Source organism: Ictidomys tridecemlineatus, chromosome 6 (assembly GCF_052094955.1).
Source record: "Ictidomys tridecemlineatus isolate mIctTri1 chromosome 6, mIctTri1.hap1, whole genome shotgun sequence".
In the NCBI taxonomy this organism is placed as follows: Eukaryota; Metazoa; Chordata; class Mammalia; order Rodentia; family Sciuridae; genus Ictidomys; species Ictidomys tridecemlineatus.
This window is the reverse complement of record NC_135482.1, coordinates 118,429,647-118,457,342: the sequence shown is the minus strand read 5'-3', so window position 1 is coordinate 118,457,342 and position 27,696 is coordinate 118,429,647. Positions and strand designations below refer to the sequence as shown.

General features: G+C 34.2%; 1 protein-coding gene across 33 annotated transcripts in view; it reads right to left on the bottom strand.

The window, feature by feature from the left end:
* LOC101976208 (phospholipid-transporting ATPase IB-like) overlaps window positions 1-27,696 on the bottom strand; it is a 267,727-nt gene that overhangs the window by 87,350 nt on the left and 152,681 nt on the right. For all 33 annotated transcript variants that reach the window (XR_013423261.1, XR_013423265.1, XR_013423264.1 and 30 more), the window contains 9 exons: window positions 25,585-25,673; window positions 15,595-15,636; window positions 14,351-14,411; window positions 13,241-13,346; window positions 12,567-12,649; window positions 11,295-11,344; window positions 5,019-5,088; window positions 2,578-2,662; window positions 1,001-1,140 (listed from right to left, as the gene is read on the bottom strand). Coding sequence is in view for 30 of the 33 variants with exons in the window: in XM_078015651.1 (XP_077871777.1) it covers window positions 1,001-1,140; window positions 2,578-2,662; window positions 5,019-5,088; window positions 11,295-11,344; window positions 12,567-12,649; window positions 13,241-13,346; window positions 14,351-14,411; window positions 15,595-15,636; window positions 25,585-25,673 (726 nt within the window). In the remaining 3 variants the exon portion in view is untranslated. The remainder of the gene's footprint in view (window positions 1-1,000; window positions 1,141-2,577; window positions 2,663-5,018; window positions 5,089-11,294; window positions 11,345-12,566; window positions 12,650-13,240; window positions 13,347-14,350; window positions 14,412-15,594; window positions 15,637-25,584; window positions 25,674-27,696) is intronic.

The following is a 27,696-nucleotide window of genomic DNA, read 5'->3' as shown; positions in this document are numbered from 1 at the left end:
AATGCCGAGTTCACAGGGCCAAAGGACAAAAGAATTCCAAGCCAAAAAACTGAAATAAAGGTTGGCCCAAGACCTGTGAAATCCCTGGGGCCTTAACCGAAGCAGATTCACAATGACCCTGGATGGACGCTCTCCAATCCTGGGCACATGATGTTTCCCTGAAGAAAAGAAATCACCAGACAGTAGAGCTCACAACATATAAGAATATTCAATGAGGGCTGGGGATATAGCTCAGTTGGTAGAGTGTTTGTCTTACATGCACAAGGCCCTGGGTTCAATCCCCAACACCACAAAAAAAAAAAAAAAAAAAAAAAGAAAGAATATTGAATGATGTGGAAAAATATTCCCAATTTATTACATGAAAAATTCATGACTCAAGTAGTACATACAGGATGTGCTAATATTCACGGGAAAAACTTGTGCGTGTATATGTATAGGTTAAATATATATAATACAAAGCTATATAAAGAAAAGGAAGAGACTGGAAGCTTATATACCAGAGCTTATTTATTAGCCCAACATAGGTGATTACTTATTATTTTTGCTTGTTTTTCTATAATGAATATGTGTTTCTTTAGAAACAGGAAAAGGTATAAAAATGGTTACAAAATTGAAGTGATTAGGCTATGATGCAGAAGAGACAGAAATATTTTTAGGACATATTTTATGAATTTCAGCATAGAACAGGTTTATACTTTTAAAGAAAAACCCTCATACATAATTATGTGTGAAATAATTAACCTATTAAATGTTTAACACATTTTTAAAAGTACAACAAAATATGAAAACATTGACAAGTGGATTTCTATGATATATATTAATATTTTTTTAGTTGTAGGTGGACACAATATCTTCATTTTATTTATTTATTTTTATGTGGTAGCTGAGGATTGAACCCAGTGCCTCTTGCATTCGAGGCAAGTGCTCTACCATTGAGTACAACCCCAGCCCTCCATCATATATTTATCTTGGCATGCAGAGTGCATGTGGGTTACATTACCTTTTCAATAATCTCATAGCATTCCTCCAGTCTTTGAATTCTGTTTTGTGAAACTGCACTAGCTTTTTTATATTCCTGCAACCAGTCTTGGTACTCTGTCTCAGTTAAATCAGTATAGGCAATACAGAGAGTCCTCAGACCTGCAAGCAAGAACGTGATCAGCAACCAGCCATCAGGCACAAGTGGAGCATTAAGAAATAATATTCAAAAGCCTTTTAGATGTGCCTCACATGGACCTACCCAGTGTGCTCCTGGCCCCCTTTGCTGTCTTTCCTCTGCTCCTCCTTACTCACAGTAACATCCTTGCTGGTCCTTTTACTTTCAGAATCTTCCACCTTCTCTGGAAGCCACTTCATTTTCCCTTCCTTTCTTCAGTCTGGACCTAAATCACCCTGCATCATCCTTCCCTGCTTCCCTTTTCCTGTTTTTTCTTTGTAGAACTTGGAATCACCTGACATTATCCACTTGTGAATTCCTCAGGAACTTAAGCTCCACTATTATCCTAGATGTTTGGGAGAGTATATGGCACTTAATAGATGTTCATTAATTACCTGCTGAATAAATGAATGAATGAACAAAGGTTCAAGTTATCAGTTACTGTCAAATAACCTCCAAAACAACAGAAAATTAATTTAAATCCCATTTTGTGGGGATATTTAAATTTTTTTAAAACCATACTATAATACTTTGCCAAGGCTATCTTGGCATCTATATACTTTAGGATTCTCTACAAACTGACTCTACAGAACACAGAAGTTGTTTCTCTGTTTTGTGTTCAATTATAATAGAGCTCCCATATGGTTGTATGTGATACAGTCTGCCTACAGCACTTCTATATTTTAATAGCAATAAAAGATCCAATGTACGACTTTGAAAACTACATCCATACTTTCAGGATGGACATATGCTTGGTTATATGAAGCAGCAACTTATAAACTAAAAGGACACAGTTAGCCTCAGCTTGCCAATATTAGTAGCTTTACTCTTAAATGATATTTTATCTTGTTCTTCAAAGCCTTTGCCAAGCTTTAAGTGAATGTTGTCCTTGGTTGAAATTCATTCATGGAATTATATTTCCTTAAAAGATGATAAGTCAACATGAGAAAGACATTGAGAAAATGACAGAAAAATGTCAGTGACGTTGGCTTTTGAGTTACATGTGGAAATAATTAACTACAAAATGTATATAACACATATTGGAAAAGCCTGTGTTTTTCTCCATCTATGGGCCAAGTTCCTTATACAACCAGCTAAAAGGCAACACAGCTTGCAGAAATAGATAATGATGAGCTAAACATAATGAAATACATAGTAAAAACACACATTTTACTGTTTGCTCATAAGCACAAAAGTATTACAAGGAGAAAAAGGGGGAAATAATAATGGTGTCTTAGGATTCCTTGGAGAAACCATTTAATTTCAAGCAAGCAGAAGGCATTATAAAGCCACAAACATAAAAGAGCTCTGCATGCCACCTGTGTGCCCAACAAGCATCAGTGACATGCATTCAGGTTATAATCTCAACCTTTAAGAACAACATTTTCAAAAGTAAATGGATTCTAAACAACCTCACTTACCTTCTGTGGCAAAAATTTCCAAATGTTTTAATGTGTCCTCCACAAACAGGGAATCTTTTGAAAGTCTCTCATAAATCACTGTGTCCTACAAAAAAATGATTCCCTGTAATTAACATCGAATATAAGATTTTAAGTCAACATTCTAAATAGTGCCTTATAATTTTATTGCTGAATCTAGTCGGTGTAAAGGAGTTTAAGCAGCCACAATTCCAGATGAGTTAAGAAATAAGTCTTAAAGAGCATCTCTCTTCACTTTGGATAAAACTAAGTCTGACCTACACATTGGAGAAGACAACAGGGAGAGTAATGAAAAAAAAATATCATTGTCTTACAAATCCTCAAATTTATCAAAGAAATTTCAATAATCTAAAAAAAGCACACCTACCCGAAATAATGAGAAGAGTCAAATGCCACACTCTGCATGATTTGAATGCAAACTATTTCTCTAAACTTATAAAAGCAGCCCAAATGTGTGAGCTGCTACTCAAGCAGTAGTTAAGAGGAGGTTTATAGCACTAAACATTTACATTAGAAAAGAAGACTCCCAAATTAAGTTGTACTTTAGAAAGCTAGAATAAAGAAGAGAAAATGAAACAAAAATTAGACAAATTAGACAAATTTATGGAAAAAATAAAGAGTAGAAATCAGTGAAATAGAAGGTAAGAAAGCTTTCAAGAAAAATCAATAAGGTTAAAAGCAGTTTCTTTGAGGAAAATCAATATATCTAATAACTGTTTAGCCAGCCAATCAGGAAAAAGAGAGAAGATAAAAAATATCAAATTTATAGATATGACTGAACAAAATAGACCAATTTCTTGAAAGATGCAATCTGCCAAAACTCACACATGAAGAAATAGACAATCTGAATAGTCCTACATAAATTAAAGAAATTGAACCAATAATCAAATCTTCCAAAGGAGAAACATGAATTAATTTACTGGTAAATTCTACCAATTACTTATGTTCTTTATGATCACTTAAAGAATATAAGCTGAGGGAATATTACCTCTAAAAAATTAAGTTTTTTTTTTTAACCAAGGGAGATCAAATATTTAAGAAGACTTTTCACCAAAGAAATAAGTGGATGGTATGCAAGACAGAGTTAACATATCAGGTTAGAGACTGTTATCTTCAGAAACACCTTCTTATAAGGTTGGCCCTTGGCTGGCATCTAGGAACTTGGCTGGTACACAAGTCACTAAACTCATATAAACTTTCCCTTTGTGACTCCATGGAAATTGATTCCTCCAAACTCCACCTTATGTCTTTCCCCTTAAGATCTGTCTGTGCATTCTTACTGTGCTACTATTAAAATCTTAGCCATGAGGAAACTATGTGATGAGTCTGATGATTCCCGCTAGTAAATCTCCATAGGAATGGTCTTGGAGACCCCCAACACAGATGACAAATAAACCCCAGAAAAGAAGCTCAGTATCCCATCACAGTATGTAAATGTAAATAAAAGCCCCAATGAAATAAACAATTAAAAATTAAAAGGCTACAATTAAAAAGACTAACAACACAAAGTATTGACAAGGATTGTTGGTAGGAGTGTAACCACAGTTTGGTTAAACATATACCTGCCATGTGATCCCGTCATTTTACTCCTAGGTATATACATCCAATAAAAATAAAACCAATGAAACTTGCACACAAATGCTGATAGAACTATTATTTGTAGTAGTCAAAACTGCAAACAAAATATCCACCAACAGGTGAATGGATAAGCAGACTATGATACAGCCATCAAAGGAAAATACCACTCAGCATCACAAAGAAGTGAACTACTGGTATGAGTTACAATGTGGACAAATCTCAGTATGATTAAGAATGCAAGAAGCCTAACAAACATGCACACACACACACACACACACCCTTGTTTCATTTATGTAATATTTTAGTGAATGTAAATATATGGTGACAAAAAACAAATCAGGATCAAAACTTAACAATTTGTGCACTTTAAATATACAGTTTATTTTACTTCAATAAACTTTAATCATACCTCAGAAAACTTATATGGTGGTAAATAAACATATAAATACTTTTTTAAAAAGGTTTACAAAGGTTAAAAGAAATTCATGACATGTACCAAATCTAAATTCTTTGAAATGAAACTGGGATCAGAATTCCTATGACAAATTCTTGACACAAACAATCTTATCACTAGTTCTCAATAAAACAACCAAATGACAGCAAACATATCACTGACGTTAAGCTTAACAAGTATTCTGGTGTCTCACATCAGAACTCTGGCAGTGAGAAAGTTCTCTGGCCACCATGCAATGAAGTTTTAGTCTTGGATAATGCTGTTGACAACCAAAAGCAACAGCAGAGAGAAAACACCATTTAAAGATATTGTTAAGTTGTGAACAACTTTCTACAAGTTGGTGGAGCAGGGAGAGAAAGAGTTCATGTGAATTATGAATCCCAACACTTACTGCCCCTTTGCAGTATAGCCGAAGATGTCCTGCAGGAGTCCGTACAATTATTGACATCCTTTTTCTATTGCTAAAACGATATAAAAATTATCATTATTTTCTTTAGTACATAACACAAACTAAAGTCAAAAGAATTCCATAGAGTCCTCAGCTGACAATTGATGAAAAAATCAACATGTTTCTTCAATTGCCAGTCTCCATTTCCTTTTCTTTACCTAGTTCCTTAAACTAGGATCCTAACTGTAAATCTCTCCAACCTTCTACTACTACTACTACTCAGAAGTTACTCTTCTTTTCTAACATGGAAATTCACTAGCACAAGTATATATATAATATATATCACATGTGTAATATATTTATATCATATAAAATGATTATGATATATGTAATGAATGTAGACTTTTATCATGTAACATATATTACACATATTATAATAAATGTAATATAGTTACTGGTATTAAACCTATGTAAATTTTATTATATTAATGATACAAAATATGTACATATATTAAAATATATTTTATATGTTATATATTATGTTTTATATACACTCTATATATTATATTTTAATTTCTAATATTATATTATCATAAGTACATAAAATAAAATAATCATTAAAATCTTTGAAGGCAGAAAAGGAAATAATCAAGAACGTGAAGAGAGAGCCTACAGAATGGGAGAAAATCTTTGCCATCTGCACCTCAGACCATTAATCTCCAGGATATATTAAAAACTCAAAAAACTTAACACCAAAAAAAAATAACCCAATCAAAAATGGGCAAAGGAACTAAATAGACCATTTCACAGAAGAAATACAATTGGTCAACAAATGTATATACTAAAAAGTTCAACATCTCTGCAATTTCATCTCACTCCAGTCAGAATGGAAATTATCAAGAATATAAGTAATAATAAATGTTGATGAGGATGTGGGGAAAAGGTACACTCATACACTGTTAATGGGACTGCAAATTGGTTCAACCACTATGCAAAGCAGTATGGAGATTCTTCAGAAAACTTGGAATGGTACCACCATTTGACCCAGTTATCCCACTCCTCAATATATACTCAGAAGACTTAAAGTCCGAATATTATAGTGATGCGGACACATCAATGTTTACAGCAGTTCAATTCACAAAAGCTAAGCTATGGAACCAACCTAGATGCCCTTCAACAGAATGAATGGATAAAGAAAATGTGGTACATACACACAATGGAATATTATTCAGCCTGAAAGAGAAATAAAATTATGGCATTTGCTGATAAATGTAACTGGAGTTTATCATGCTCAGTGAAATAAGCCAACACCCCAAACTAAAGGCCTAAAGTTCCGCCTGATATGCAGATGTTGACTCACAATAGGTGGGGGAAGGGAGGAATGGAGGTTCACTGAATTGGACAGGGGGGAGTAACAGGAAGGGAGGGAGAATGAAAATGGGAAAAACAGTAGAATGAATCAGACATGACATTCCTATGTTCAAATATGAATACACAACTAGTGTATCACGTAAAACCACAATAAAGGGAAATTATACTCTCTGTATGTATGATATTCTACTGTCATGTATAACTAAAACACATTTACTGTCATGTATAACTAAAATGAACACATACAAAATAAAAAAAAAAAATAAACTGATGAAGGAAGAACAAACCTGCCCTGGGCTTCATGTATTATTCCATCCTCACAACTCTTTGGTGGATCTTCCTGTCCCCATTTTGCTGCCCTACCCTCACTGTCAACTTGTAGTATCCCTAGGTTCTGACAGGGCCACTACAAGTTCACAGGGTAGAGACTCTGCTGTTGAACTAAACACAACCAAAAGACAGTGCATCTTGCTTTATACACAAATCAATAACACTCAATCTTCAGCTGTACTTTAATACAAATAATAGAAGAGACAAAAACCAAAACTAACAACCAAGCCTCAAGTAGAAACAGATAGAGGTGGACCCCCAGGTCCCACCTGTGGTCATTTACTATTACAGCAAAAACAGAGAATTAACATAAAAGCTGTGGATACCACACCTACAAAGGAATCTCAGTCTAGATCACTCTAGCAAGTGAAGACTGTGTCCAGAAAAGGCCCACCCAGTATCTCCCAGACTCAACATAGAAATACGAAAAATTCAAGATAAACAACACCTCCTCAGGTTTATGATTCACCAGCAATTGATCCCAAAGATATTGAAGTGGATTAAATATCAGATGAAGAATTCAAAAGAATCATTATAAAAATAATCGATGGATTCCAAGAGACCAAAGAAAAACAACTGAATGAATTAAGGAAGTCAGTATAGGATATGAATGAGAAATTCCATAAAAAGATAGAAATATTGAAAAAGAACAAAACATAAACTTGGAAATTAAAGACAAAATAAATCAACTATATGTTCAGCTGAAAGTCTCTAAAAGTAATCCATTTTGAAGACAGAATCTCAGAGTTGGACAACAAAATGGCTAGCCTTCATGGTTGAGTTTAGATCAACAGCAGAGTCTCTACCCTGTGAACTTGTAGTGGCCCTGTCGGTATCCAGGGATGCCACAAGTTGACAGAGTAGGGCAGCAAAATGGGGACAGGAAGATCTATTTGAAAGAGTTGTGAGGATGGAATAATACATGAAGCCCAGGGCAGGTTTGTTCTTCCTTCACCAGTTTCCAGGATGAGCACAAACTAAAAGAATTCATGACAACTGAACCAGCTCTATAGGACTTACTTATTGAAATACTCCACAGAGAAGAAATTTACAAAAAAACCTCTCAGAGTTCATAAATGAAAAAAAATCTCATTTTAAGAGTAGCTAAGTAAATGAGAAACAGGACAAAATTAAACATTATAAATAAATCAAAATGACAGGAATTAATAAACATCTCAGGAATTAATAAACATCTCCTGGTAATAACTTTGAATGTAAATGATCTCAACTCTCCAACTAAAAGACATAGGCTAACAGAATGAGTTTAAAAAGCAATCCTCAACAATATGCTATTTGTAAGAAATTCACCTTATAGGCAAAGACAGCCACAAGATGAAAGTAAAAAGATGGAAATTGATGTATCATGCAAATGGAGCTCTAAAATAGGGAGGAGTAGCTACTCTCTTATCTTACAAAGTAGACTACAAACCAAAATTAATCAAAAGAGACAAAGGAGGTCACTTCATACTGGTAAAGAAAAATACTGGTAAAGAGAAAAATACAAGAAGAAATAGCAATAGTAAATATTTATGCCCCAAATATGGTTGCAATTACATAAAAGAGACACTACTCAAATTGAAGTCTCATGCCCTAGCATAATAATACTGAATGATTTCAACACATCTCTATCACTATTAGATCATACAGACATAAATTCAGTAAAGACTCTTTAGACCTGAAAAATATTATAAATCAAATGCACTTAGCAGTCAGCTATAGAATATTTCATCAAACAGATGAATACACTCTTCTCAGTGACTCATGGAACCTTCTCCACAACAAACCATAAATAGGCCACAAAGCAGCTATTAGTAAATACAAAATATAATTCTTTGCATCTTATCAGATCATAATGGATTGAAATTAGAAATCAACATGACAAAACTGTACAGAAACTATGTAAATTTGTGGAGATTGAACAATACACTTTTGAATGATGAATAGGTGATAAAAGAAATTAAGGGAGAAATTTAAAAATTCTTAGATTCAAATGATGATAGTGATACAACATATTAGAACCTCTGGGACACTATAAAGGCAGTTCTAAGAGGACAGTTTATATGTGTATGTTCCTACATAAGAAAATCAGAAAGATCCCAAATGAACAACCTAACGATGCATCTCAAAGTCCATGAAAAAGGATAATAAACCAATTCCAAAACCAGTAGGAAGAAGAAAATAGTTAATATCAGAGCAGAGATCAATCAAATTGAGAATAAAAAAATACAGAAGACTAATGAAACAAGAGTTGGTTCTTTGAAAAGATAAACAATATTGATAAGCCCATAACCATACTAACCAAAAGAAGGAGAGAGAAAACACAAATTAATAAAATTAGAGATGAAAAAGGAGGGATTACCAGTTACAGAATCCAGTGGATCATTAGGAAATATTTTGAAAACTTGTACTCCAATAAGCTGGAAAACCTAGAATAAACAGATACATTTCTGGACAAATACCATCTATGAAAACTGAACCAAAAAGACAGAGAAAAACCTAAAGAAACCAACAACTAGCAATAAATGGGAGAAAATCTTTGCTAGCTACTCTTCTGACAGAGAAATAATATCTAGAATATATAAAGAATTCAAAAAACTTAACAGTAGTCAGAATGGCAATGATCAAGAACACAAACAACAACAAATGCTGGTGAGGTTGTAGGAAGAAAGGAACACTCAGATATTTTTGATGGGACTGTGAACTAGCCCAACCACTCTGGAAAGCAATATGGAGATTCCTCAAAAAAAATAGGAATGCATTGAATATACGACCCTACTACCCCACTCCTGGGTATTTTCTCAAAACATCTAAAAATCAGTGTACTACACTGACACAGCCACATCCATGTTTACAGCAGAAAAATTCATAATAGCTAAATTATGGATGCCCACTAACAGATGAATGGATTAAGAAATTGTGTATAAATACACAATAGAGTTCTACTCAACCATTAAAAAGAATGAAATTGTGGCATTAGCCAGTGAATGGATGGAAATGGAGAATATCATGCTAGCAGAAATCAGCCAAACTCAGAAACTCAAAAGTTTAATATTTTCTCTCATATGCAGAAGCGAGAGTAAAAGAAGTGAAAGGATGAGAGAAGGATAAAAGAGCATAAATAACCAACTATAAATTAATAGGTCAATGAAAGGAAGTCTAGTAGAGGAAAGACAATGGGGGAGGGGAGGGAAAATGGAAAGGAAAAAGAGGGGGATCATGAAGTAAAATCGATTTCCGTGTATGTATGAGTTTGTCGGGATGAACCTGACTACTATTTATAACTATAAAGCTCCAATACTAATTAAAAAAAAATATATAAAGCAAATTTCAAAAATGTCACATTTCAAAAAAATGTTAAAAGAAGTACAAATATTTAAGCCATGGAGTTAATATACTATAATTAATCAAAGTTATGGAAAGTCAAAATAAAAATAAAAAAAGATTTTGGAAAAAGCTCTCAAGGTGTGTGTGAGGGGAAGTTGATGACAACTTTGCCAAGTCTTAAAAACTTGTTAAATTTCTTTTGGTTTTTTAAAAATGTCATTAGGAAATAAGTCTTTAAAAATATGATATAAACAGAATCATCCAACTTTGAGAAGAGTTAATGAGTAACTTCATCATTTCCTTTCCTAAATTTTCAGTTTCTACATTAGAATGCTCAAAGAGTTCAAGAGATATGATTTCATAAGTCTTGCAGAAAAGTTCAATAAAATTAGTATTAGCATCACCATCCTCACAATGTACTCTAGGGAATTAGCTGGGTAAATAAACAAGGAGAGAAGTGAAATACAGTAGATGGGGTAGAGAGAGAAGATGGGAGGGGAGGGGGGGGATAGTAGAGGATAGGAAAGGGAGCAGAATACAACAGATACTAATAGGGCATTATGTAAAAATGTGGATGTCTAACCGATGTGATTCTGCAATCTGTATTTGGGGTAAAAATGGGAGTTCATAACCAACTTGAATCTAATGTATGAAACATGATATGTCAATAGCTTTGTAATGTTTTGAACAACCAATAAAAAAAAAAAAAAAAAAAAAAAAAAAAAAAAAAAAAAAAAAAAAAAAAAAAAAAAAAAAAAAAAAAAAAAAAAAAAAAAAAAAAAAAAAAAAAAAAAAAAAAAAAATAAAAAGAAAAAAAAAAAAAAAGAATTAATTTACTGACTACTTTTAAAGAAACATGTTGGGTTTTTGAAAATAATTTCCAACATCCATCCTTACACTAATTATTCACTGAGTATTTCCTGGACAGCAGACCCTATAGAAGGTGATCATTGCCCTTGGGAGCTATTGTCTAGTCAGTGAGATGGTAAAATTATAACAGATCCAAAATCGCAATTCTGACCTTGGCAGTGCTATCAAAGGGAGGTATTTGACTCTGTACACAACTTACTAAGGGGAATTTGGCCTAATGAGTTCTTTGCAAAAACCAAGAACTGAGCTAAGATTTCCACATAGAGGCTAACAAGACTTTCATGATTCTGTTTTGAAATTTTGATTCACATTACCAAATCTCAATTGGAAAAGTTGTGGAAACTGACTTTGAAAATACATGAACTGTATGAGAAGAGAGCTTACCTAGAGAACTCCAGGATGTTAAGGATTTCAAAAGTGTGTGTTTCTGTCATCTACAGGAAGATAAAAAAAAATTCTTAGAGGAAAAACGCATTCATTTTATAAAATAATCCACAGCCCCAGTCACAAATGTTTTACTCTCCAAATACACATCTTTTTCAAAATATAAATTTTCTTGCAATTCTAATGAGATGACAATGTCCTCCTCTGGTAAGAGCATTGTTTGCAACATGGAAAGTATTACCATGAATGTTTCTAAGGACACCAAATTAGGACAAAAGCACCTCATTTTTCAACCTAAAATTAGCACTAGTATAAACATTTTAATACTTTCTAGAGGGCAGGGACACACATACACACGTAGTATAAGAGACAATCATCAGACAATAATGGAAAAATAAATCTTTTCAATAAATTGCAAAGAGCAAATTAATTTGAAGAGATGGACAACAGTAAGAGGTGATAGGATATATATAAAGGTCTATAGCAATGATGCTTTCTTTTCTAAGTTTTTCAGTTACAGTCTCTTGAGTTCTAATAGCTAAGATCAATTTATCTTTGAATCTACCAATTCCCAGCATCATCAATAAGGCAGTGATGTGTGGCAGAATTTCAAATAATTTCAGAGTTGTCCGTGTGCCAGGTACTCTAGATATAATGATTAATTGATTTTTTACCAAAGTTGCAAACACCCCTAACCATCCCATTATCACTAGGGGAAAAATCAGCATGTCGGCTACTATGTTCACATTATTTCAATTTTCTCCCACAATATCAAAGACTTTTGGTGAATAATTATCAAACAGAAAAATTATATATATATATATATATATATATACAGAAAAAGTATATAAATGTATATATATATACACAAAGAATGAAAAATCAATATACTAACAGAATTCACAAAAATATTTAAACAATGTGAATTTCACATAGAAAATCATAGTACATGTCTCAAAGTTATGAAGATTTTAACTCTTTGGAATAACTCACTTAAATTGTGTACTTTCTATGTGCCAGACACTAATCCCAATTACTCTCTATGTATTAACTCATCTAATCTTCACAAACTCTGCGTAAATGCACAATAATAAAACAAGACAAACTTAGAGAAGTGAAAGAAGGTCCCTGAGGACAATGTTTGGAAAGGGGTGAGATAAAGAGGGAATCCCAGAACCTTCAGGGTTCCTACTCTGAACCATGGTACACCTGTACTTCTATTGAAAATCAGGAGTCTGTAAAACATCCAAAAGTATTCAGTGTCCTACTCACAACTTCTATGGTGACAGAATAAGGTGTTCTTGTGGTGAAAACAAAGCCAAGTTTTTTTGCTCCTTTCACTAAAGCAGCTTCATCTGTCAATAAATAGTCCATATTAATAGGCATCAAGCAATATTCATACCAAATTTAATTTAATACAGATTTGCATTCTGCAATACTAAAATACTTTGACATATTTTAAAGTTGACTTTTTTGATCCAAGTGTATTTTATCTGTCCTTCTACGTACTAGTGCTCATGAAGAAGAAATCTGGTTAAATAGGGCCTTTTTCTGGATTAAGATGAATTTACCCAGCTAACAGCACTACTACACATAATGATTTTGCTTGTTCTCAATGACATTCATAGTACCCTCATAAAATATTGCAGGGCCTTAAATTCACCTCTGTTTTATTCCTGGTTGTGACCAAAACACTGCTCAGCTCTCCAGGCCCAAGAGCCCATCTTGGCCTCTTTACAACAATCTTTGAAATGAGAGACAAGGAGCCCCAGGGTTGTAGAATGGCTCTGAGCTGCTCTGCTCTGTGTATCCCCACTAGTGAGAATCTCAGGGAAAGAAAGAGGTAGGAATAATGGATATCAGCAGCAGCAGCAGCAACTTCTCCTGAAGCCTCATTACCCACTAGGCACAATGAGGTGCACACTTTCTTTGCACATGACACCTACCTGGGGAGGAAGCCTGGTAGAGTATATCATTTCCACATCTCTCAGGAATAACTGTATGGCACACACATAAGAGGGTCAGGAATTCCTTAATGTATTCTGATGAGGGCTAGAAAAAGATGCAGAGATAATGAGTCTCCTAAATGCCAGCAATGTGGGAATTATACAGAATCTGCAATTTTGTACCCACTGAGGTATGGTGCCTGAGGTTTAAACCTCAGGAACACACAAGCCAGGCTCCAGCCAAGAAACTTATCATGGATTCAAAAAGTGTTTGTGGGTGGCTACCAAGTCAGGGACAGTAGAGGAGGCTAGGGAGACATCAGAACGGCCCTGCCCTCTTAGAGCTTCTGTCCTCCTGGGGGAGATAGAATTTCTCGAAACTGGAGGGAAAAAAACAGGGCTTGTGACAGAAAAAGAGGAGTCTATTTCAGATAGGTGGCCAGGGAATCTAAGGAGACAGTTAAATTAATATCCAAACAAAAAAGGTTTATTCACTGTTTGTAGAGTTGTCACTTGTGGTGGCCTGTACCTGACATAGGACACAGCAAGTTCAGAGGACCTGAAGCAGAAAGCAGCTTTGTGTGATTGTGGTGCCTCTAGACAAGTGTGACCTTTAGCAGCTTGAGCAAAAGACGGTGCCAAAAAATGAGGTTGGAGAGAAGACCACGGTTATGAGTTTGGATTTTATCCTTAGTGCAGTGCCAGTACTCAGAGGGTATTTAAGCAAAGAACAAACAGGTATGGATGTATGCTTTAAAAGATCACTTTGTTTATAGAAGATCAAGATTTCAAATCTAGTATATCAGTATGTTGGAATAATGAAGATATTGATGGCATGAAATACAATGAAGATAGTTGAAAAATAGATAACTACATAGTAAAAGGTGTTGTATGATGTTTAAATGCACACACAATAAAGTCAGTGTTTAGCTCATTATATTGGTGCAAAAAATTCCTTTGCACCAGAAATTCTTGGTTGGTGGATCATTTTTTTCCAAGACTTTCTTCTACTGGGTTCAGAAAATTATATTTCTTTTAGGAAATTACATGTAAGTTTTAAAGTTATACAGCATTATCATGTCCATTTTGAAGGGAAAATAGCAGACTTACATGACCATCCTCAAAGTTCTCCAATAATTTAGGGTCATTAAATTCACAGAAAGATGCTCGACTATGAGGAAGAATACAGAAGATTACTTTTGACCAGGAGTCCCTAATGGCACCAGCCAATACTCAAAAGGAGAAGGATCCACACAGAGTCTATAGAGCTGTAGTAAATATCTAATTCAGTAAAATGATACATCTTCCCAGACATCAAGTGCAAAATGGCATTAGAAATACCTACACTTGTACTGAAAACTGTATGCAAGTTGAGCATCCCTAATTAAAAAATCTATAATCTGAAATTCTATAAAATCCAAAATTTTTTGACAACCAATGTGATAAAACAAATGGAAAATTCCAAACCATGAAACCTTTCTTCATGAACAAAATTATCAAAAATATTGCACAAAAATTACAATTAAGCCTGTCATGGTGGCACACACCTGTAATGCCAGCAATTTAGGTGGCTGAGGCAGGAGGATTGCAACTTTGAGGCCAGCTTCAACAATTTAGTGAGGCCTGAAGCAATTATGCAAGAACCTGTCTCAAAATAAAAAATAAAAAGGGCTTGTGATGTAGCTCAGTGTTTAAGTGCCCCTGGGTTAAATCCCCAGTACTGGAAAAAATATATATAGTTAAGAGGATTAATTTCTAGTGTTTTATTTCCATAGTAGGATGACAATAGCTACAATCATTTATTGTATATTTCAAAATAGCTAAAAGAATATTTTGAACATTCTGAGCACACATCCACAAAATAAATGAAATGATGGTTATATAAATTACTTTGATTTGATCAATGTACATTGTACACAGGTATGAAAATATCACACTATACCCCATAAACATGTATAATTATTATGTGTCAATTGAAATCTAAAAATCTGTACAAAATCACCTTCAGGCTATGTGTATTAAGTTGTATATAGATATCTCATTACATATACTCAAATATTGAAAAACATCCAAAATCCCAAACATTCCTGGTCCCAAGCATTTCAGGAAAGGGATACTCAATCTGTTAGTTAAAAATAATTTGAAACAAAGTAACTTCAAAAGCAGTAAATTAAAGGATAAATTCTAAGTTTTCTGAATATGATATGGGAGAGATCTACCCAGGGAGCTTTCTGGAAGCTGCGATTTGAGGTCTGGACAAGGGGAAGGTGATACAAATCAATACTCTAGTATTCAGAAAAGTTGACTTCAGGGAAAAGGAACAAAGGCAAAGTAGGAAAGAAAAATGTTCATACCTGAGGTTTTCGTTACCATCGTCAGTATTGTCTGAATGATTTCTAAGAGAAAATGAAGGAAGAAATACACAAGTTACAAGATTATCAATATAAAACTCTTCAAAACTTCCAATCATGTATAAAAGCAAATATAAACCATATTTTTAAACAACCACAAGCTTTCATTCAGGCTCTATTAAGTTTCAATATCATTCAGATACAACTATACTATTAGAAATTCAGATAAGTCTTAGAATAAATAAAAGCTAACTCATTTTAAGAAATAAATGATAGGAAGAAAATAGTGGGTAACAGCCTCCTGCATAATTCATGCCCCCTGCTTGGATATACACAATGGAATATTACTCAGCATTAAAAGAGAATAAAAGCATGGCATTTGCAAATAAATGGATGGAGCTGGAGAAGATCATGCTAAGTGAAGTAAGCCAATCTCAAAAAACCAAAGGCCAAATGTTTTCTCCAATAAGTGTGTGCTGATCCATTAATGGGGGTAGGGAGGGAGCATGGGAGGAAAGGAGGAACTTTGATTAGGGCAAAGGGGAGGGAGGGGAAGGGGGAGGATATGGCGTAGGAAAGATAGTGGAATGAGATGGACATCATTACCCTAGGTAACATGTATGAAGACATGAATGGTGTGACTCTACTTTGTATACAACCAGAGATATGAAAAACTGTGCTCCACTTGTGTACTATGAATCCAAATGCATTCTGCTGTCATGTATAACAAATTAGAACAAATAAATTAAAAAATAAAAAAAATAGTTGTTGAGCTGCTGGAAGATGAATTGGATCCCAAAAAAGAGAAAATGGTCAGCAGGAGTGGAGGAATATTGTGAGTTTTTGTTTGTTTTGTTATTTGTTTCTGTTTTGGGTTTTTTTGTGGTTTTCCTGTTTGTTTTAGAAAAATTACAGTTTTTTGGTTTTTTTAAGTGGAGTATTCTACATCAATTCAGGGCATGCCTGGCTGCTTAGTAGGGGAGGGGAAACCCCTTTTCAGGGTGCTGAAGGCAAAATGGCAGAGGGAGGGAGGGGACCATACAGATCACAAGAATTTTTTACATCACCGTCATATAGATACGCTGTTTGAACACAAAGGAGATTTAAATGCAGTGCAACAAACTAAGGTGACTCAGGATCAGAGCTGCTGGAGAAAAATGAGAGAGCTGGGACCAGGATCCATCTTAAAAGGGCAAAATTGTACACAGAAGAGCAGGGATCACCACACTCTTATGTGTTATAACTTTTTCTACACTGTTTTCAACATATGCAAGATCCAACGTAAACTCCATGAGTCTCCATCTTTTTTTTTTTTTTCTTTCTTTTTTTCTTCTTTCTCACTAGAAAGGTAGGTTCCCAGGAACAGGTCTGTGGAACAGCCCTACTGGGAGTTCTGACTAAGAGGCTGAATCATTGGATGGCCTGGTGCCAGACAATTCCTATCGGAGCCACATTTGCTACTCGGGCCTCTCAGGCAGACAGCAAGAGCTGCTGTCAAGCCAGGGCTGCAGGCATGCACCTGAAACCATTCATAGTGTGGGATTTTTAGAACTGCCTACCATGGGATATCTACTACAGCTATGGAGTTTAATAGTCCAGCCCAGGCAATACACTGCAGCCAATCTCCTAGGACTGACCCTTGGAGACTCTCAGACCCATTCTAATGCCCTGTAGCAATAAAGAAAAGCAAGCTCCAATTGTAGGGGTTAACAAGGTCTTATCAGCAAGTGAGCACACCTGCTGGGATTCACAGACTCTCTGGGTCACCCAAGGTCCCATCTTTTCTCCAGTTGATGGCAGGGGGCTCCCATTTAAACTGGGCAGGTGGATCTTTCAGACCAGCAGAACCACTAGCACCAAAAAAGAGAAGGAATAGTTATATTTCAGTTAGTCCCTGGGACAAGGTGTTTACTCAGAACACAAACTGCTCTTCCACCCTGGGAAAGAGCAGGCAACAAGGTTGAAGACACTCAAAAGTTTCCATCCAACAATCCTACCGACTTTTAGATGATCCATTAAAGCTCTGTAACCACATAAGCTCATACCAAAGGCAGACAAATGGACACCAGCATAGAAAAATGCAAGAACTTGAGTGCAGGGAAGCCTTTGAATCAAAAGTCTGATGTAGAAAGATCTAATAATCTAAGATCTAATAATAAACATACAGGTGAGTCACTCTGAGGTTCCACTATAACCTTCTATGTCTACAGACAGGCCAAACCAGGAGGTCTCACTAAGAACTATCTTTATCTCAGAAACATCAGCAAGGAATAAATTTTGATTCCTTGCTGTTAGTCTTTATTAGACTGGTATCATTTTATGTATTAATTCAATGGATTCCCTGACTCTATTGGAAATTGTATTACTTAATCCATAATCTTATGCATTTTTATTGATAATGTAATAATGTGTTAATTGGACAGATCCATACTACCAGGATTTTTTTTGTTGGTTTGTTTATTTTTTGTACCAGGGTTTGAACCCAGGGGCACTTAACCACTGTGCTACATCCCCAGCCCTTTTTAATTTTTGAGCCAGGATCTTACTAAGTTGCTTAGGGCCTCACTAAGTTGCTGAGGCTGGCATTGAACTCACCATCCTCCTGCCTTAGCTTCTGGGGTCACTGGGATTACAGGTGTGAGCAACAGTGCCTGGTTGTTTTTTATTTTTAATTATACTCTACTCATTTTTTCTTTTTCTCTCCTTTCTATTACCTCTCTTGCCTACCGTCTTTCCCCACTTCTTCTTTTTCTTTTTTTAAATTTATTCTGCTGTTGTTACATGATAATTGATTGTATTTTGCTTAATTTTGGCACAAGGCCTCTGAGCTGCATCCCCAAATCCCTTTGCTTTTAGTGTTGAGAAATATTCCATTCAAGGAGAGTTTTCCTAGGTAGCTGGAATGGTCCTTTGCCTTGTAATCAAACTGCCTTGGCCCTCTGGACAGCTAGGGTTCCAGAGGGGTGTCTTGACCCATGGCTTTTTTTTTTTTTAATTTATGTAAAATTTTGTACTAATTGGACCTATTCATTTTGTTTCTCTTCTTACTCACTTCAACATTTATCTTATACTGTCACCCTTTCTTTTCTCTCTCATCACTTCTCCATTTTTTGCTTCTATCCTTGTACTTTCCATACCTGACTTATTTTCAAATTTTGTATTTTTTTTGTTCATGTATATGAATGTATGTTATTTTTATTTTTTGAGGGTGTGTTGGGATGGGTTCTGCTTTTGGGTCAGGTTTTTCTTCTGTTGGTTTAGTTCTTTAGTTTTTCTGTTTTTGTCTTGTTTTAGTTTTTTTATTCTTTATATTTTTGAATTTACTTATTTTGTATACTGCTTTGTTCTCTATATTCTAGTTTTCCTTTTTTGTCAGGTTAACATCAGTGATTTGGGGTGTTTACTTTTTAATGGGAGGTTGCTTGTCATTATTTTTTCTGGGTAATGTATTAATGAAATTTATATAATACATTTTACATCTGTTTTCTACACTGACGGCCTCTCTTTCTTCATCTACTCACATTTTAATGTTCTGCCTTTCTTCCTTCCCCCTTCCTATTATTTTTCTCTGTTTCTCCTTTCTTTTTCCTTTTATTCAGTCACTTTTTTTCTCTTTCATTTTCATGCCCTATGTAGTGTAATAACAATTCCATTTATTTAATAAAATTCTTTCAACCTATTAGCATACTATCCCCCATCCTCCCACTTTAGATGTAGTGGAGTTATAGAAAACTCTTTAACAAGTTTAAAGACTTAGTAGTAGATGATTTGCTCTTTTGTATTTGCAATTACAGGCAATAGTAAGCTCCCCATATGTGTGGAAAGTGATGGATCAAAATACTGAAAACATATTGACTGGATTCTTGGAACACCCAGTAAAGTGAGAGCAGTCTACTGGAGAATATTCCATTCAAGGAGAGTGGCAAATCTCAACACAGAAATACAGAAAACATGGGAAAGCAAGGAAATAAAATGCCTCCAAAAGTCTATAACCCCCAAACAACTGAATCATCATTGAAATGAATGAAATGCCAAAGAATTTTAAAATTTGGTGAATAGAATGATAAGGAAAAAGAAGATTCAAGAAATGAACTAAGAGATAATATAGTTTATCATATGGAAAATCATTTCAATAAAGACATAGATAGTCTGAAATAAGACAAATAGGTATGCTAAAAATAAAATAATAAATCAAATTAAATTAGATCATACAGGGGACAGATTTTCGGGCCTCAAAGGAAAGGTATATAATCTTTAAAACTTGGCAATAAAAGTGATAAGAGATCATGACGAGGATATTCAGGATTAGACAGCATGAACAGATCAAATATGAGAATCACTAGCACTGAGGAAGGAAGCAAGATCCAACTAAGGGTGTGCAAAGCCTTTTTAGTGAAATAATTTCTGGAAAGATTCCAAATCTTGGAAATGACATGGCTTTGGAAACCCCAAATAGACAAAATCAAAAATAATCCTAAGACACATTATAATTAAAATGTCTAATATAAAGAACAAGAAGAGAATTTTAAAAGCTTCAAAAGGAAAACAGCATGTTTTAGTCAGCTTTTTCACTGTTTTAAGCAAAAAGCCTGACAAGAACAATTAAAGGAGCAAAAGTTTATTTGGGAGCTCACAGTTTCAGAGGTCTCAGTGCATAAATGACTAATTCCATTGCTGTGAACTCAAGGCAAGGCAAAACATCATGGTGGAAGAGTGTGGTAGAGGAAAGTGGCTCAGGATATCACACCAGGAAGACTCCACTTGCCAAGGACAAAATATATATGCTAATGTCATGCCCCCAGTGACCTACCTCCTCCACTCACACCCTACCTGTGTTCAGTTACTAATCAGTTAATCCCTAGCAGGGGATTAATTCACTGATTTGATTAACTTTCATGACTCAATCATTTCATCTCTAAACACTCTTGCATTATCACACACATGAACTTTTGGGGGGGACACCTCATATGTAAACCATAACACAGTAGGTTGCATTTAGAGGCAAACAATGGGAATTAGCATTGATCTCTTGGCCCAGATTTTAAAAGCCAGGAGAGTTTGAATAACATCACAAGTTTTGAAAGATAATGATTGCCAACCAAGACTGCTTTATTCAGTAAAGCTATCCTTTGGATTTGATGAAATAACAACCTTTCATGAAAGCAGAAAATAAAAGAATTCATGACTACTAAATCAACTTTACAGCAAATACACATTTCATGCAAAGGAAATGCAAAACTAACTCAAAGAAAGCAAATAAGTGAATCTTAGTAGAAGAAGAGCTTAGTAAAGGGAAGCTTGAATAAAACATTTAAATAAAGATGACAAGAGGTAATAATCACCTCTCTATAACAACTGAATGTAAATGTCCTCAAGTCTTTAATTAAAGACATAGATTGACATAAGAGATTAAAAAACAGGACTAAACCATATTTTGAGAGACTCACCTGCCAGGCAAAGACACCCACAGGATGAAGGTGAAAGGTTAAAGAAAGATATACCATGCAAATAGAGACTAAAAACAAGTGAGACTCTCATATCTGACAAAGCAGACTTAAAGTTAAAATTAATCAGAAGAGACAAGGAAGTTTGTTCCATCCAACAAAAGAATATAAGGATTGTAAATATTCATGTCCCAAATGCTGGTGCATCTACACACACACACACACACTCACACACACACATACACACACACTCACACACAAGCACGCACACAAAATTACTATCAATCAACTGGACCTAACAAACATCTATAAAATATTTCACTGAAATGAATTCACTTCATCTCAGCATCAAATGGAATCTGCATCAAATGGGGCCCATGTCTTAGGACACAAAACAACATTTAGCAAATAGAAAAAATAGAGATAATTCTTGCACTTTATCAGATCATAATGGAATTAAATTAGAAATTGATAACAAGATAAAAAACAGAAACAATTTTAACACATGGAGATTGAGTGATACACATATGAATGAGGAATGGATTGGAGAAAAAAATCAGGGCAGAAACAAAGTTCTTGGAAACAAACAAGAACAGATATACAACATAGCAAAATCTCTGGGACAATATGAAGGCAGTTCTAAAAGGAAAGTTGAATCACTACACTGGAAAAAAAAAAATCTTACAATAATAATCTGTCATTACACCTCCAAGCCCCAGGAAAGGAAGACAACACTAATTCCAAAATCAGTAGTAAACAAGAAATAATTAGACTCAAAGCTGAAATAAATAAAATTGAAAATAAAAAACAATATAAAGGAACAATGCAACAGAGTTGGTTCTTTGAAAGCAAGATTGATAAATCCAAAAGAAAGAGAAGATCCAAATCAAAGTTACTGACACTTTTGATATCCAGAGCATCATTAGAAACTGTTTTGAAAATTCATACTCCAATAAACTGGAAAATCTATATGATATTGACAAATGTTTAGAAACATATGACTGACCCAAATTAAAACACGCAGGTATAGAAAACATAAACAGACTCGTATCAAGCAATGATATTGAAACAATGTTTTAGCCAGATTTTCATCACTGTGAACAACAGACCTGACAAGAACAACATAGAGGAGGAAAGCTTATTCAGGGCTCACAGTTTCAGAGGTCTCAGTTCTTATTCCAAGGTGAGGCAGAACTTCAAAGCAGAAGAACATGTGAGAGGAAAGCAACTGAAAACATGGCAATACAGAAGCAAAGAAAGACCTCTGCTCTCTAAGGACAAAATGTAAACCCCAAAGCCACACCTTGTCTCTTCCAGCCACACCCTACATGCCTATAGTTATTTCCCTATTAATCCATAGCAATGGATTAATGCACTGGTTAGGTTAAAGCTCTCATAACCCAATCATTTCACCTCTAAACTTTCTTTTTTTAATTTTTTTTAAATTTGTAGATGGACACAATACCTTTGTTTTATTTTTATATGGTGCTAAGGATCAAATCAGTACCTTCCACATGCAAAGCGAGCACTGTACCACTAAGCTACAACCCCAGCCCTCACCTCTTAAGCTTTCTTGCATTATCTTACACATGATCTTTGGGGAGACACATCATATCTAAACCATAGAAAACAGCAACAAATAAAAGCCCAGGACCAGATGGATTCTCAACTGAGTTCTACCAAACCTTTAAAGAAGAACTAACAACAATCCTCCTCAAATTAGTTCATGAAATAGGAAGGGAGGGAACATTCCCAAATTTATTCTATGAAGCCAGCATCACCCTGATACCAAAACCAGACAGACACATAAGAAAGAAAGCTAAAGATCAACATCTCTGATGAATATAGACACAAAATTCCTTCATAAAATATTGGCAAACTGCATTCAAAAACACATTAAGCACAAAGTACACCATGACCAACTGAGTTTTATCACGGGGATGCAAGATTGTTTTAATATACAGAAATAAATAAATGTAATTAATCACATAAACAGAATTAAGAACAAAAACACAAGATCATCTCAATAATGCAGAAAAAGCCTTTGACAAAATCCAGCACCCATTTATGTTTAAAATGCTGGAGAAACCAGAGATAGAAGAAACTTTCTCAACCTTATAAAGGCTATATGAAAAAACCAAGGCCAACATCATACTGAATGGAGAAATAAATGAAAATATTTCCTCTAAATTCAGGAAAAAGACAAGAATGTTCATTCTCACCACTTCTATTCGATATTTTAAAAACTCTAGCCAGAGCAATCAGGTAAGAAAAGAAAATTAAAGGGATGTAAATATGAAAAGAAGAAGCTAAATTATCTGTTTGCTGATGACATGATCCTATTCCTAGAACCACCCCCCCCCCCGAAAAAAAACCCCACCAGAAGACTTCTGTTGCTGACAAACAAATTCACCAAAGTAGCAGGATACAAGGTCAGTATACAAAAATGATAGCTTTCTTATACTCCAGTGAATCTGTTGAAAAACAAATCAAGAAAACTTCTGCATTCACAATATTCTCAAAAAAGTAATACTTGAAAATAAATCTAACTAAAGAGGTGAAAGACCTCTACAATGAAAACTATAGAAAACCAAAGAAAGAAATTGTTTAAGACCTTTGAAGATGGAAATACCTCCTATATTCTTGGGTATTCAGATTTAACGCAATCCTCATCAAAACATCAGTGACAGTCAGACAAGGTGGTTCATGCCTGTAATCCCAGTGGCTGGGGAGGGGGTGGGCTGAGACAGGAGGATCACAAGTTCAAAGCTAGCCTCAGCAAAAGCAAGGCACTAAGCAACTCAGTGAGATCCTATCTCTAAAGAAAATACAAAATAGGGCTGGGGGCTTGGCTCAGTGGTTCAGTGCCCCTGAATTCAATCTCTGGTACCAAACAAACAAACAAACAAAACACCAATGACATTCTTCAAATAACCAGAAAAAATAATCCCAAAATTCATATGGATGAATAACAAATTATATATATCTCAGATTAGCGAAAGCAATGCTGAGTAAGAACAGCAATGCTGAAGACATCAAAATACCAGATCTCTTTTGTGACTAGAGCTGTGGTTACAAAAATAGCATTGTATTGGCATCAAAACAGGCATGAAGACCAATGGAATAGAATTGAAGACATAGAGACATATCCACATAGACACAGGAAAGACAAGAGTGCAAAAAAAAAAAAAAACATGCTGGAGAAAGAAAATGACCTTTTAAACAAATGATGCCAGGAAAACTGGATATCCATGTGTAGAAGAATGGAACTGTAGATCTCTTGTTTCTTACCTTGCACAAAAATCAGTTCAAAGAGGATCCAAGACCTAACAATTAGACTAGAAATAATGAAACTGCTAGAAGAAAATATAAGGTAGGCACTCCACATACAGGAACTTTCTTAATAAGACTCCTAAAGCACAAGAAATAAAACCAAGAATCAACAAGTGGAATAGCTTCAAATTAAAAAGTTTTTGAATAGTGAAGGAAACATGAGTGTGAAGAAACAGCCTACAGAATGGAATAAATTTTGCCAACTACTCCCCCAACAGAGGATTAATATTCAGAATATATATATAGAATATATACAGTATATAAAATATATACAGAACTCAAAAAAACTTAGCACAAAAAAGCATCAAATAGCCCATTCAAAAAAATAGGCGAACTAAAAAGACATTTCTTCAAAGAAGAAATAAATATATTTTATAATATACAAATATATAATATATACAATGTAATATGTATAACATAAATATACAAATATATTTCAAAATGTTGAACATGTCTATCAATCAGGGAAATACCATATCAAAACCATACTGAGATTTTATTTTACCCCAGTTAAAATGGTAGTCATCAAAAATATAAATAATAAATGCTAGTAAGGATGTAGGGGAAAAATACACTCATACATTTTTGGTGGAACCACAAATTATATAACCACTTTGGAAAGCAATATGGAGATTCCTCAAAAAAACTATGAATGGAACCACCATATAACCCATCTATCCCACTCCTTGTTATTATTCCAAAAGAACCAAAATCAGTACCCTATATACAACAAATTTTATAGTAGCACAGTTCACAATAGCCAAATTTTTGGAACCAACCCAGAGCCCATCAATAGACAAATGGATAACGAAAATGTCTATATGCACAATGGAGTTTTAGTCATCCATAAAGAAGAATGAAATCATGTCACTTGCTGGTAGAATGGACCTAGAGAATATCATACTGAGTGAAATAAGCCAGACACAGAAAGTCGAGGGTCAAATATTTTCTCTTATATATGGAAACTACAGAGAAATAAAATTTTTAAAGGTGTGTGTGTAGGGGGAGTTCTCATGAAAATAGAAGGGAGAACGGTGGAGTAGAGGAAGAGGAACAAAGTGGAGAGGGAGGTATGGGAAACAGGAAGAACAGCAGAATGAAATTAATCATTAATTAGGTCATATGCATGTATGAACATACCACAGTGATTTTTTTGCTTTTATATATAACTTCAATGCACCAATTTACAACAGAGTATGGCAATAAAAACACTTACCCATAAATTATGCCTGCAATGGTACACTTCTTAAATGCCATTGTATTGCAAGTGAGGGTTCCTGTTTTATCAGAAAATAAATATTTTACCTAAACAAAAAGTGAACATGAAAAAATCACATGTTTAAAATGTACTTACATATCAAAGACAACAAGATTAAGTACTTTCTAAATTCTTAAAATATGTAAATTTTTTAGAAAGCAAGAAATGCAGTCCATTAGAATTCTACCTTAATATTTATATTTATTTTGAAAGTTATGTTCTTTGTTTTACACTTGAGGTAAAATTGAGTAGTTATATGCAAAACAAACTTTAAGCATCAAACCAAAAGAAAATCAGAAGCCAAGTTCATTTTCTTACCGCAGAAATTTCATCAAAAGTATCTAGAAAACATTAAATAGATGAAAATGAAATACAAACTCTATGCAATTTTAATTATGGTCAAAACTACAATGCTCATTTCTAAGAATAAATGAAAATTCTGTCAAACTCTATATTCTCCTCTCTATCCAGTCCCTAGAGACCACTATTCAGTTGTCTGTCTCTATGAATTTGACCTCAGACTTATAAATAGAATCATTTAATCTCCTTTTTATGGCATATTTTACTTAGCATAACGTCCTCAAGATTCATCCATGAGAGGCTAAGGATATATTTCAATGGTAGAACACTTGCCTAGCATGTGCCAAGCTATAGGTTTGATCCCCAGCACCAAACACACAAACACACAATCAGCTTTGTGTCAACATTTTATTCTTTTCAGGAGCTGAATAATAACCCATTGTATGGGTATACCACTTTGTTTATCCTTTCATCCATTGATGTTTTTACCTTTTTGCTACTATAAATAATGATTTTATGAACATTGTTATACAATATATTTTCAAGCCCCTGCTTCCAACATTTTGTGTACATACCCAAAAGTGGAATTTCTGGATCATATGATAATTCCATGCTTAGTATTTTGAGGATCAATCAAAATGTTTTCCATCTTAGCAGTTGTACCATTTTACAGTTTTTCCAGCAAGGCACAAGGTTTGCAAAATTTCCACACCCTTATCAGTGTCTGTTCTTTATTGTTTTTCATTGTAATAAAATAATAGCCATAATAATGGTTATAAATAATATCTCATTGTGATTTTGATTTGCATTTACCTAAAGATTAATGATAATGAGTATCTTTTCAAGAGTCTATTGGCCATTTATATATCTTCTTTGGAGAAAGATCTATTCAAATCCTTTGTGCTTTTTTGAATTAGTTTATTTGTCTTTTTACTGTTGAGTTGTAGAAGTTTTTGTGTATCCTGAATATTAAGTTCTCTATTGCCCTTCTGTTTTCAATTTCATCATTTTTGCTCTTTTCATTATGTTTTACCTACATAAGCAATAACTATTTTCAAAGCTTGAGTCCTAAAGCTTACTTTTATTAATGTTATATTTAATTACTCTAAAAGACTGACATCAATTTTTATTAATGTTATATTTAATTATTACTCTAAAAGACTAGGCAAGGTTGATGAAATGGTACTTTTCCAACTGCCAATTAGAAAACACACTCTAAAATAAATAATCTGATTTTTATGAGGAGAAAAGATGCTAGAGGAGTTAATTATTGCAGACTCCTTCATTTTTAATTCTTAAATATAAAAAAAATAAATAAAAGGATATTGGTGTAGTTCTCTGAACAGGCATTTCCAAAAGCCAAAATGCTTTTTAAATAAATATTTACTGACAACCCATTATTCAAATGATACCACACAATGTGATTATGAATTAAAAATTATATTTACCAAGTACTGTTTAATATGACTAGCATTAATTAAGTTCCTACCACACTCCAGGGACTATGCCGAGTGCCTTATATGCACATTATCCTATTCAGTTATTGCAATCTTGTGACAAAGATGCTCTTATTACCCATTTTACATATTAGGAATCAAGGCCAGGAAAGTCACACAAGGAGCCCAAATTACTCAGCTGGTAATTTGATAGATAGATGGTAGAGCCAGAATTCACACCCTTGAAGCTTAACATCCCCAATTAATTGAAATATGGGAAATTTCAATCTAGTAAAAACATATTAAGAAAAAAAAGATATTTAGAAAAATCAGA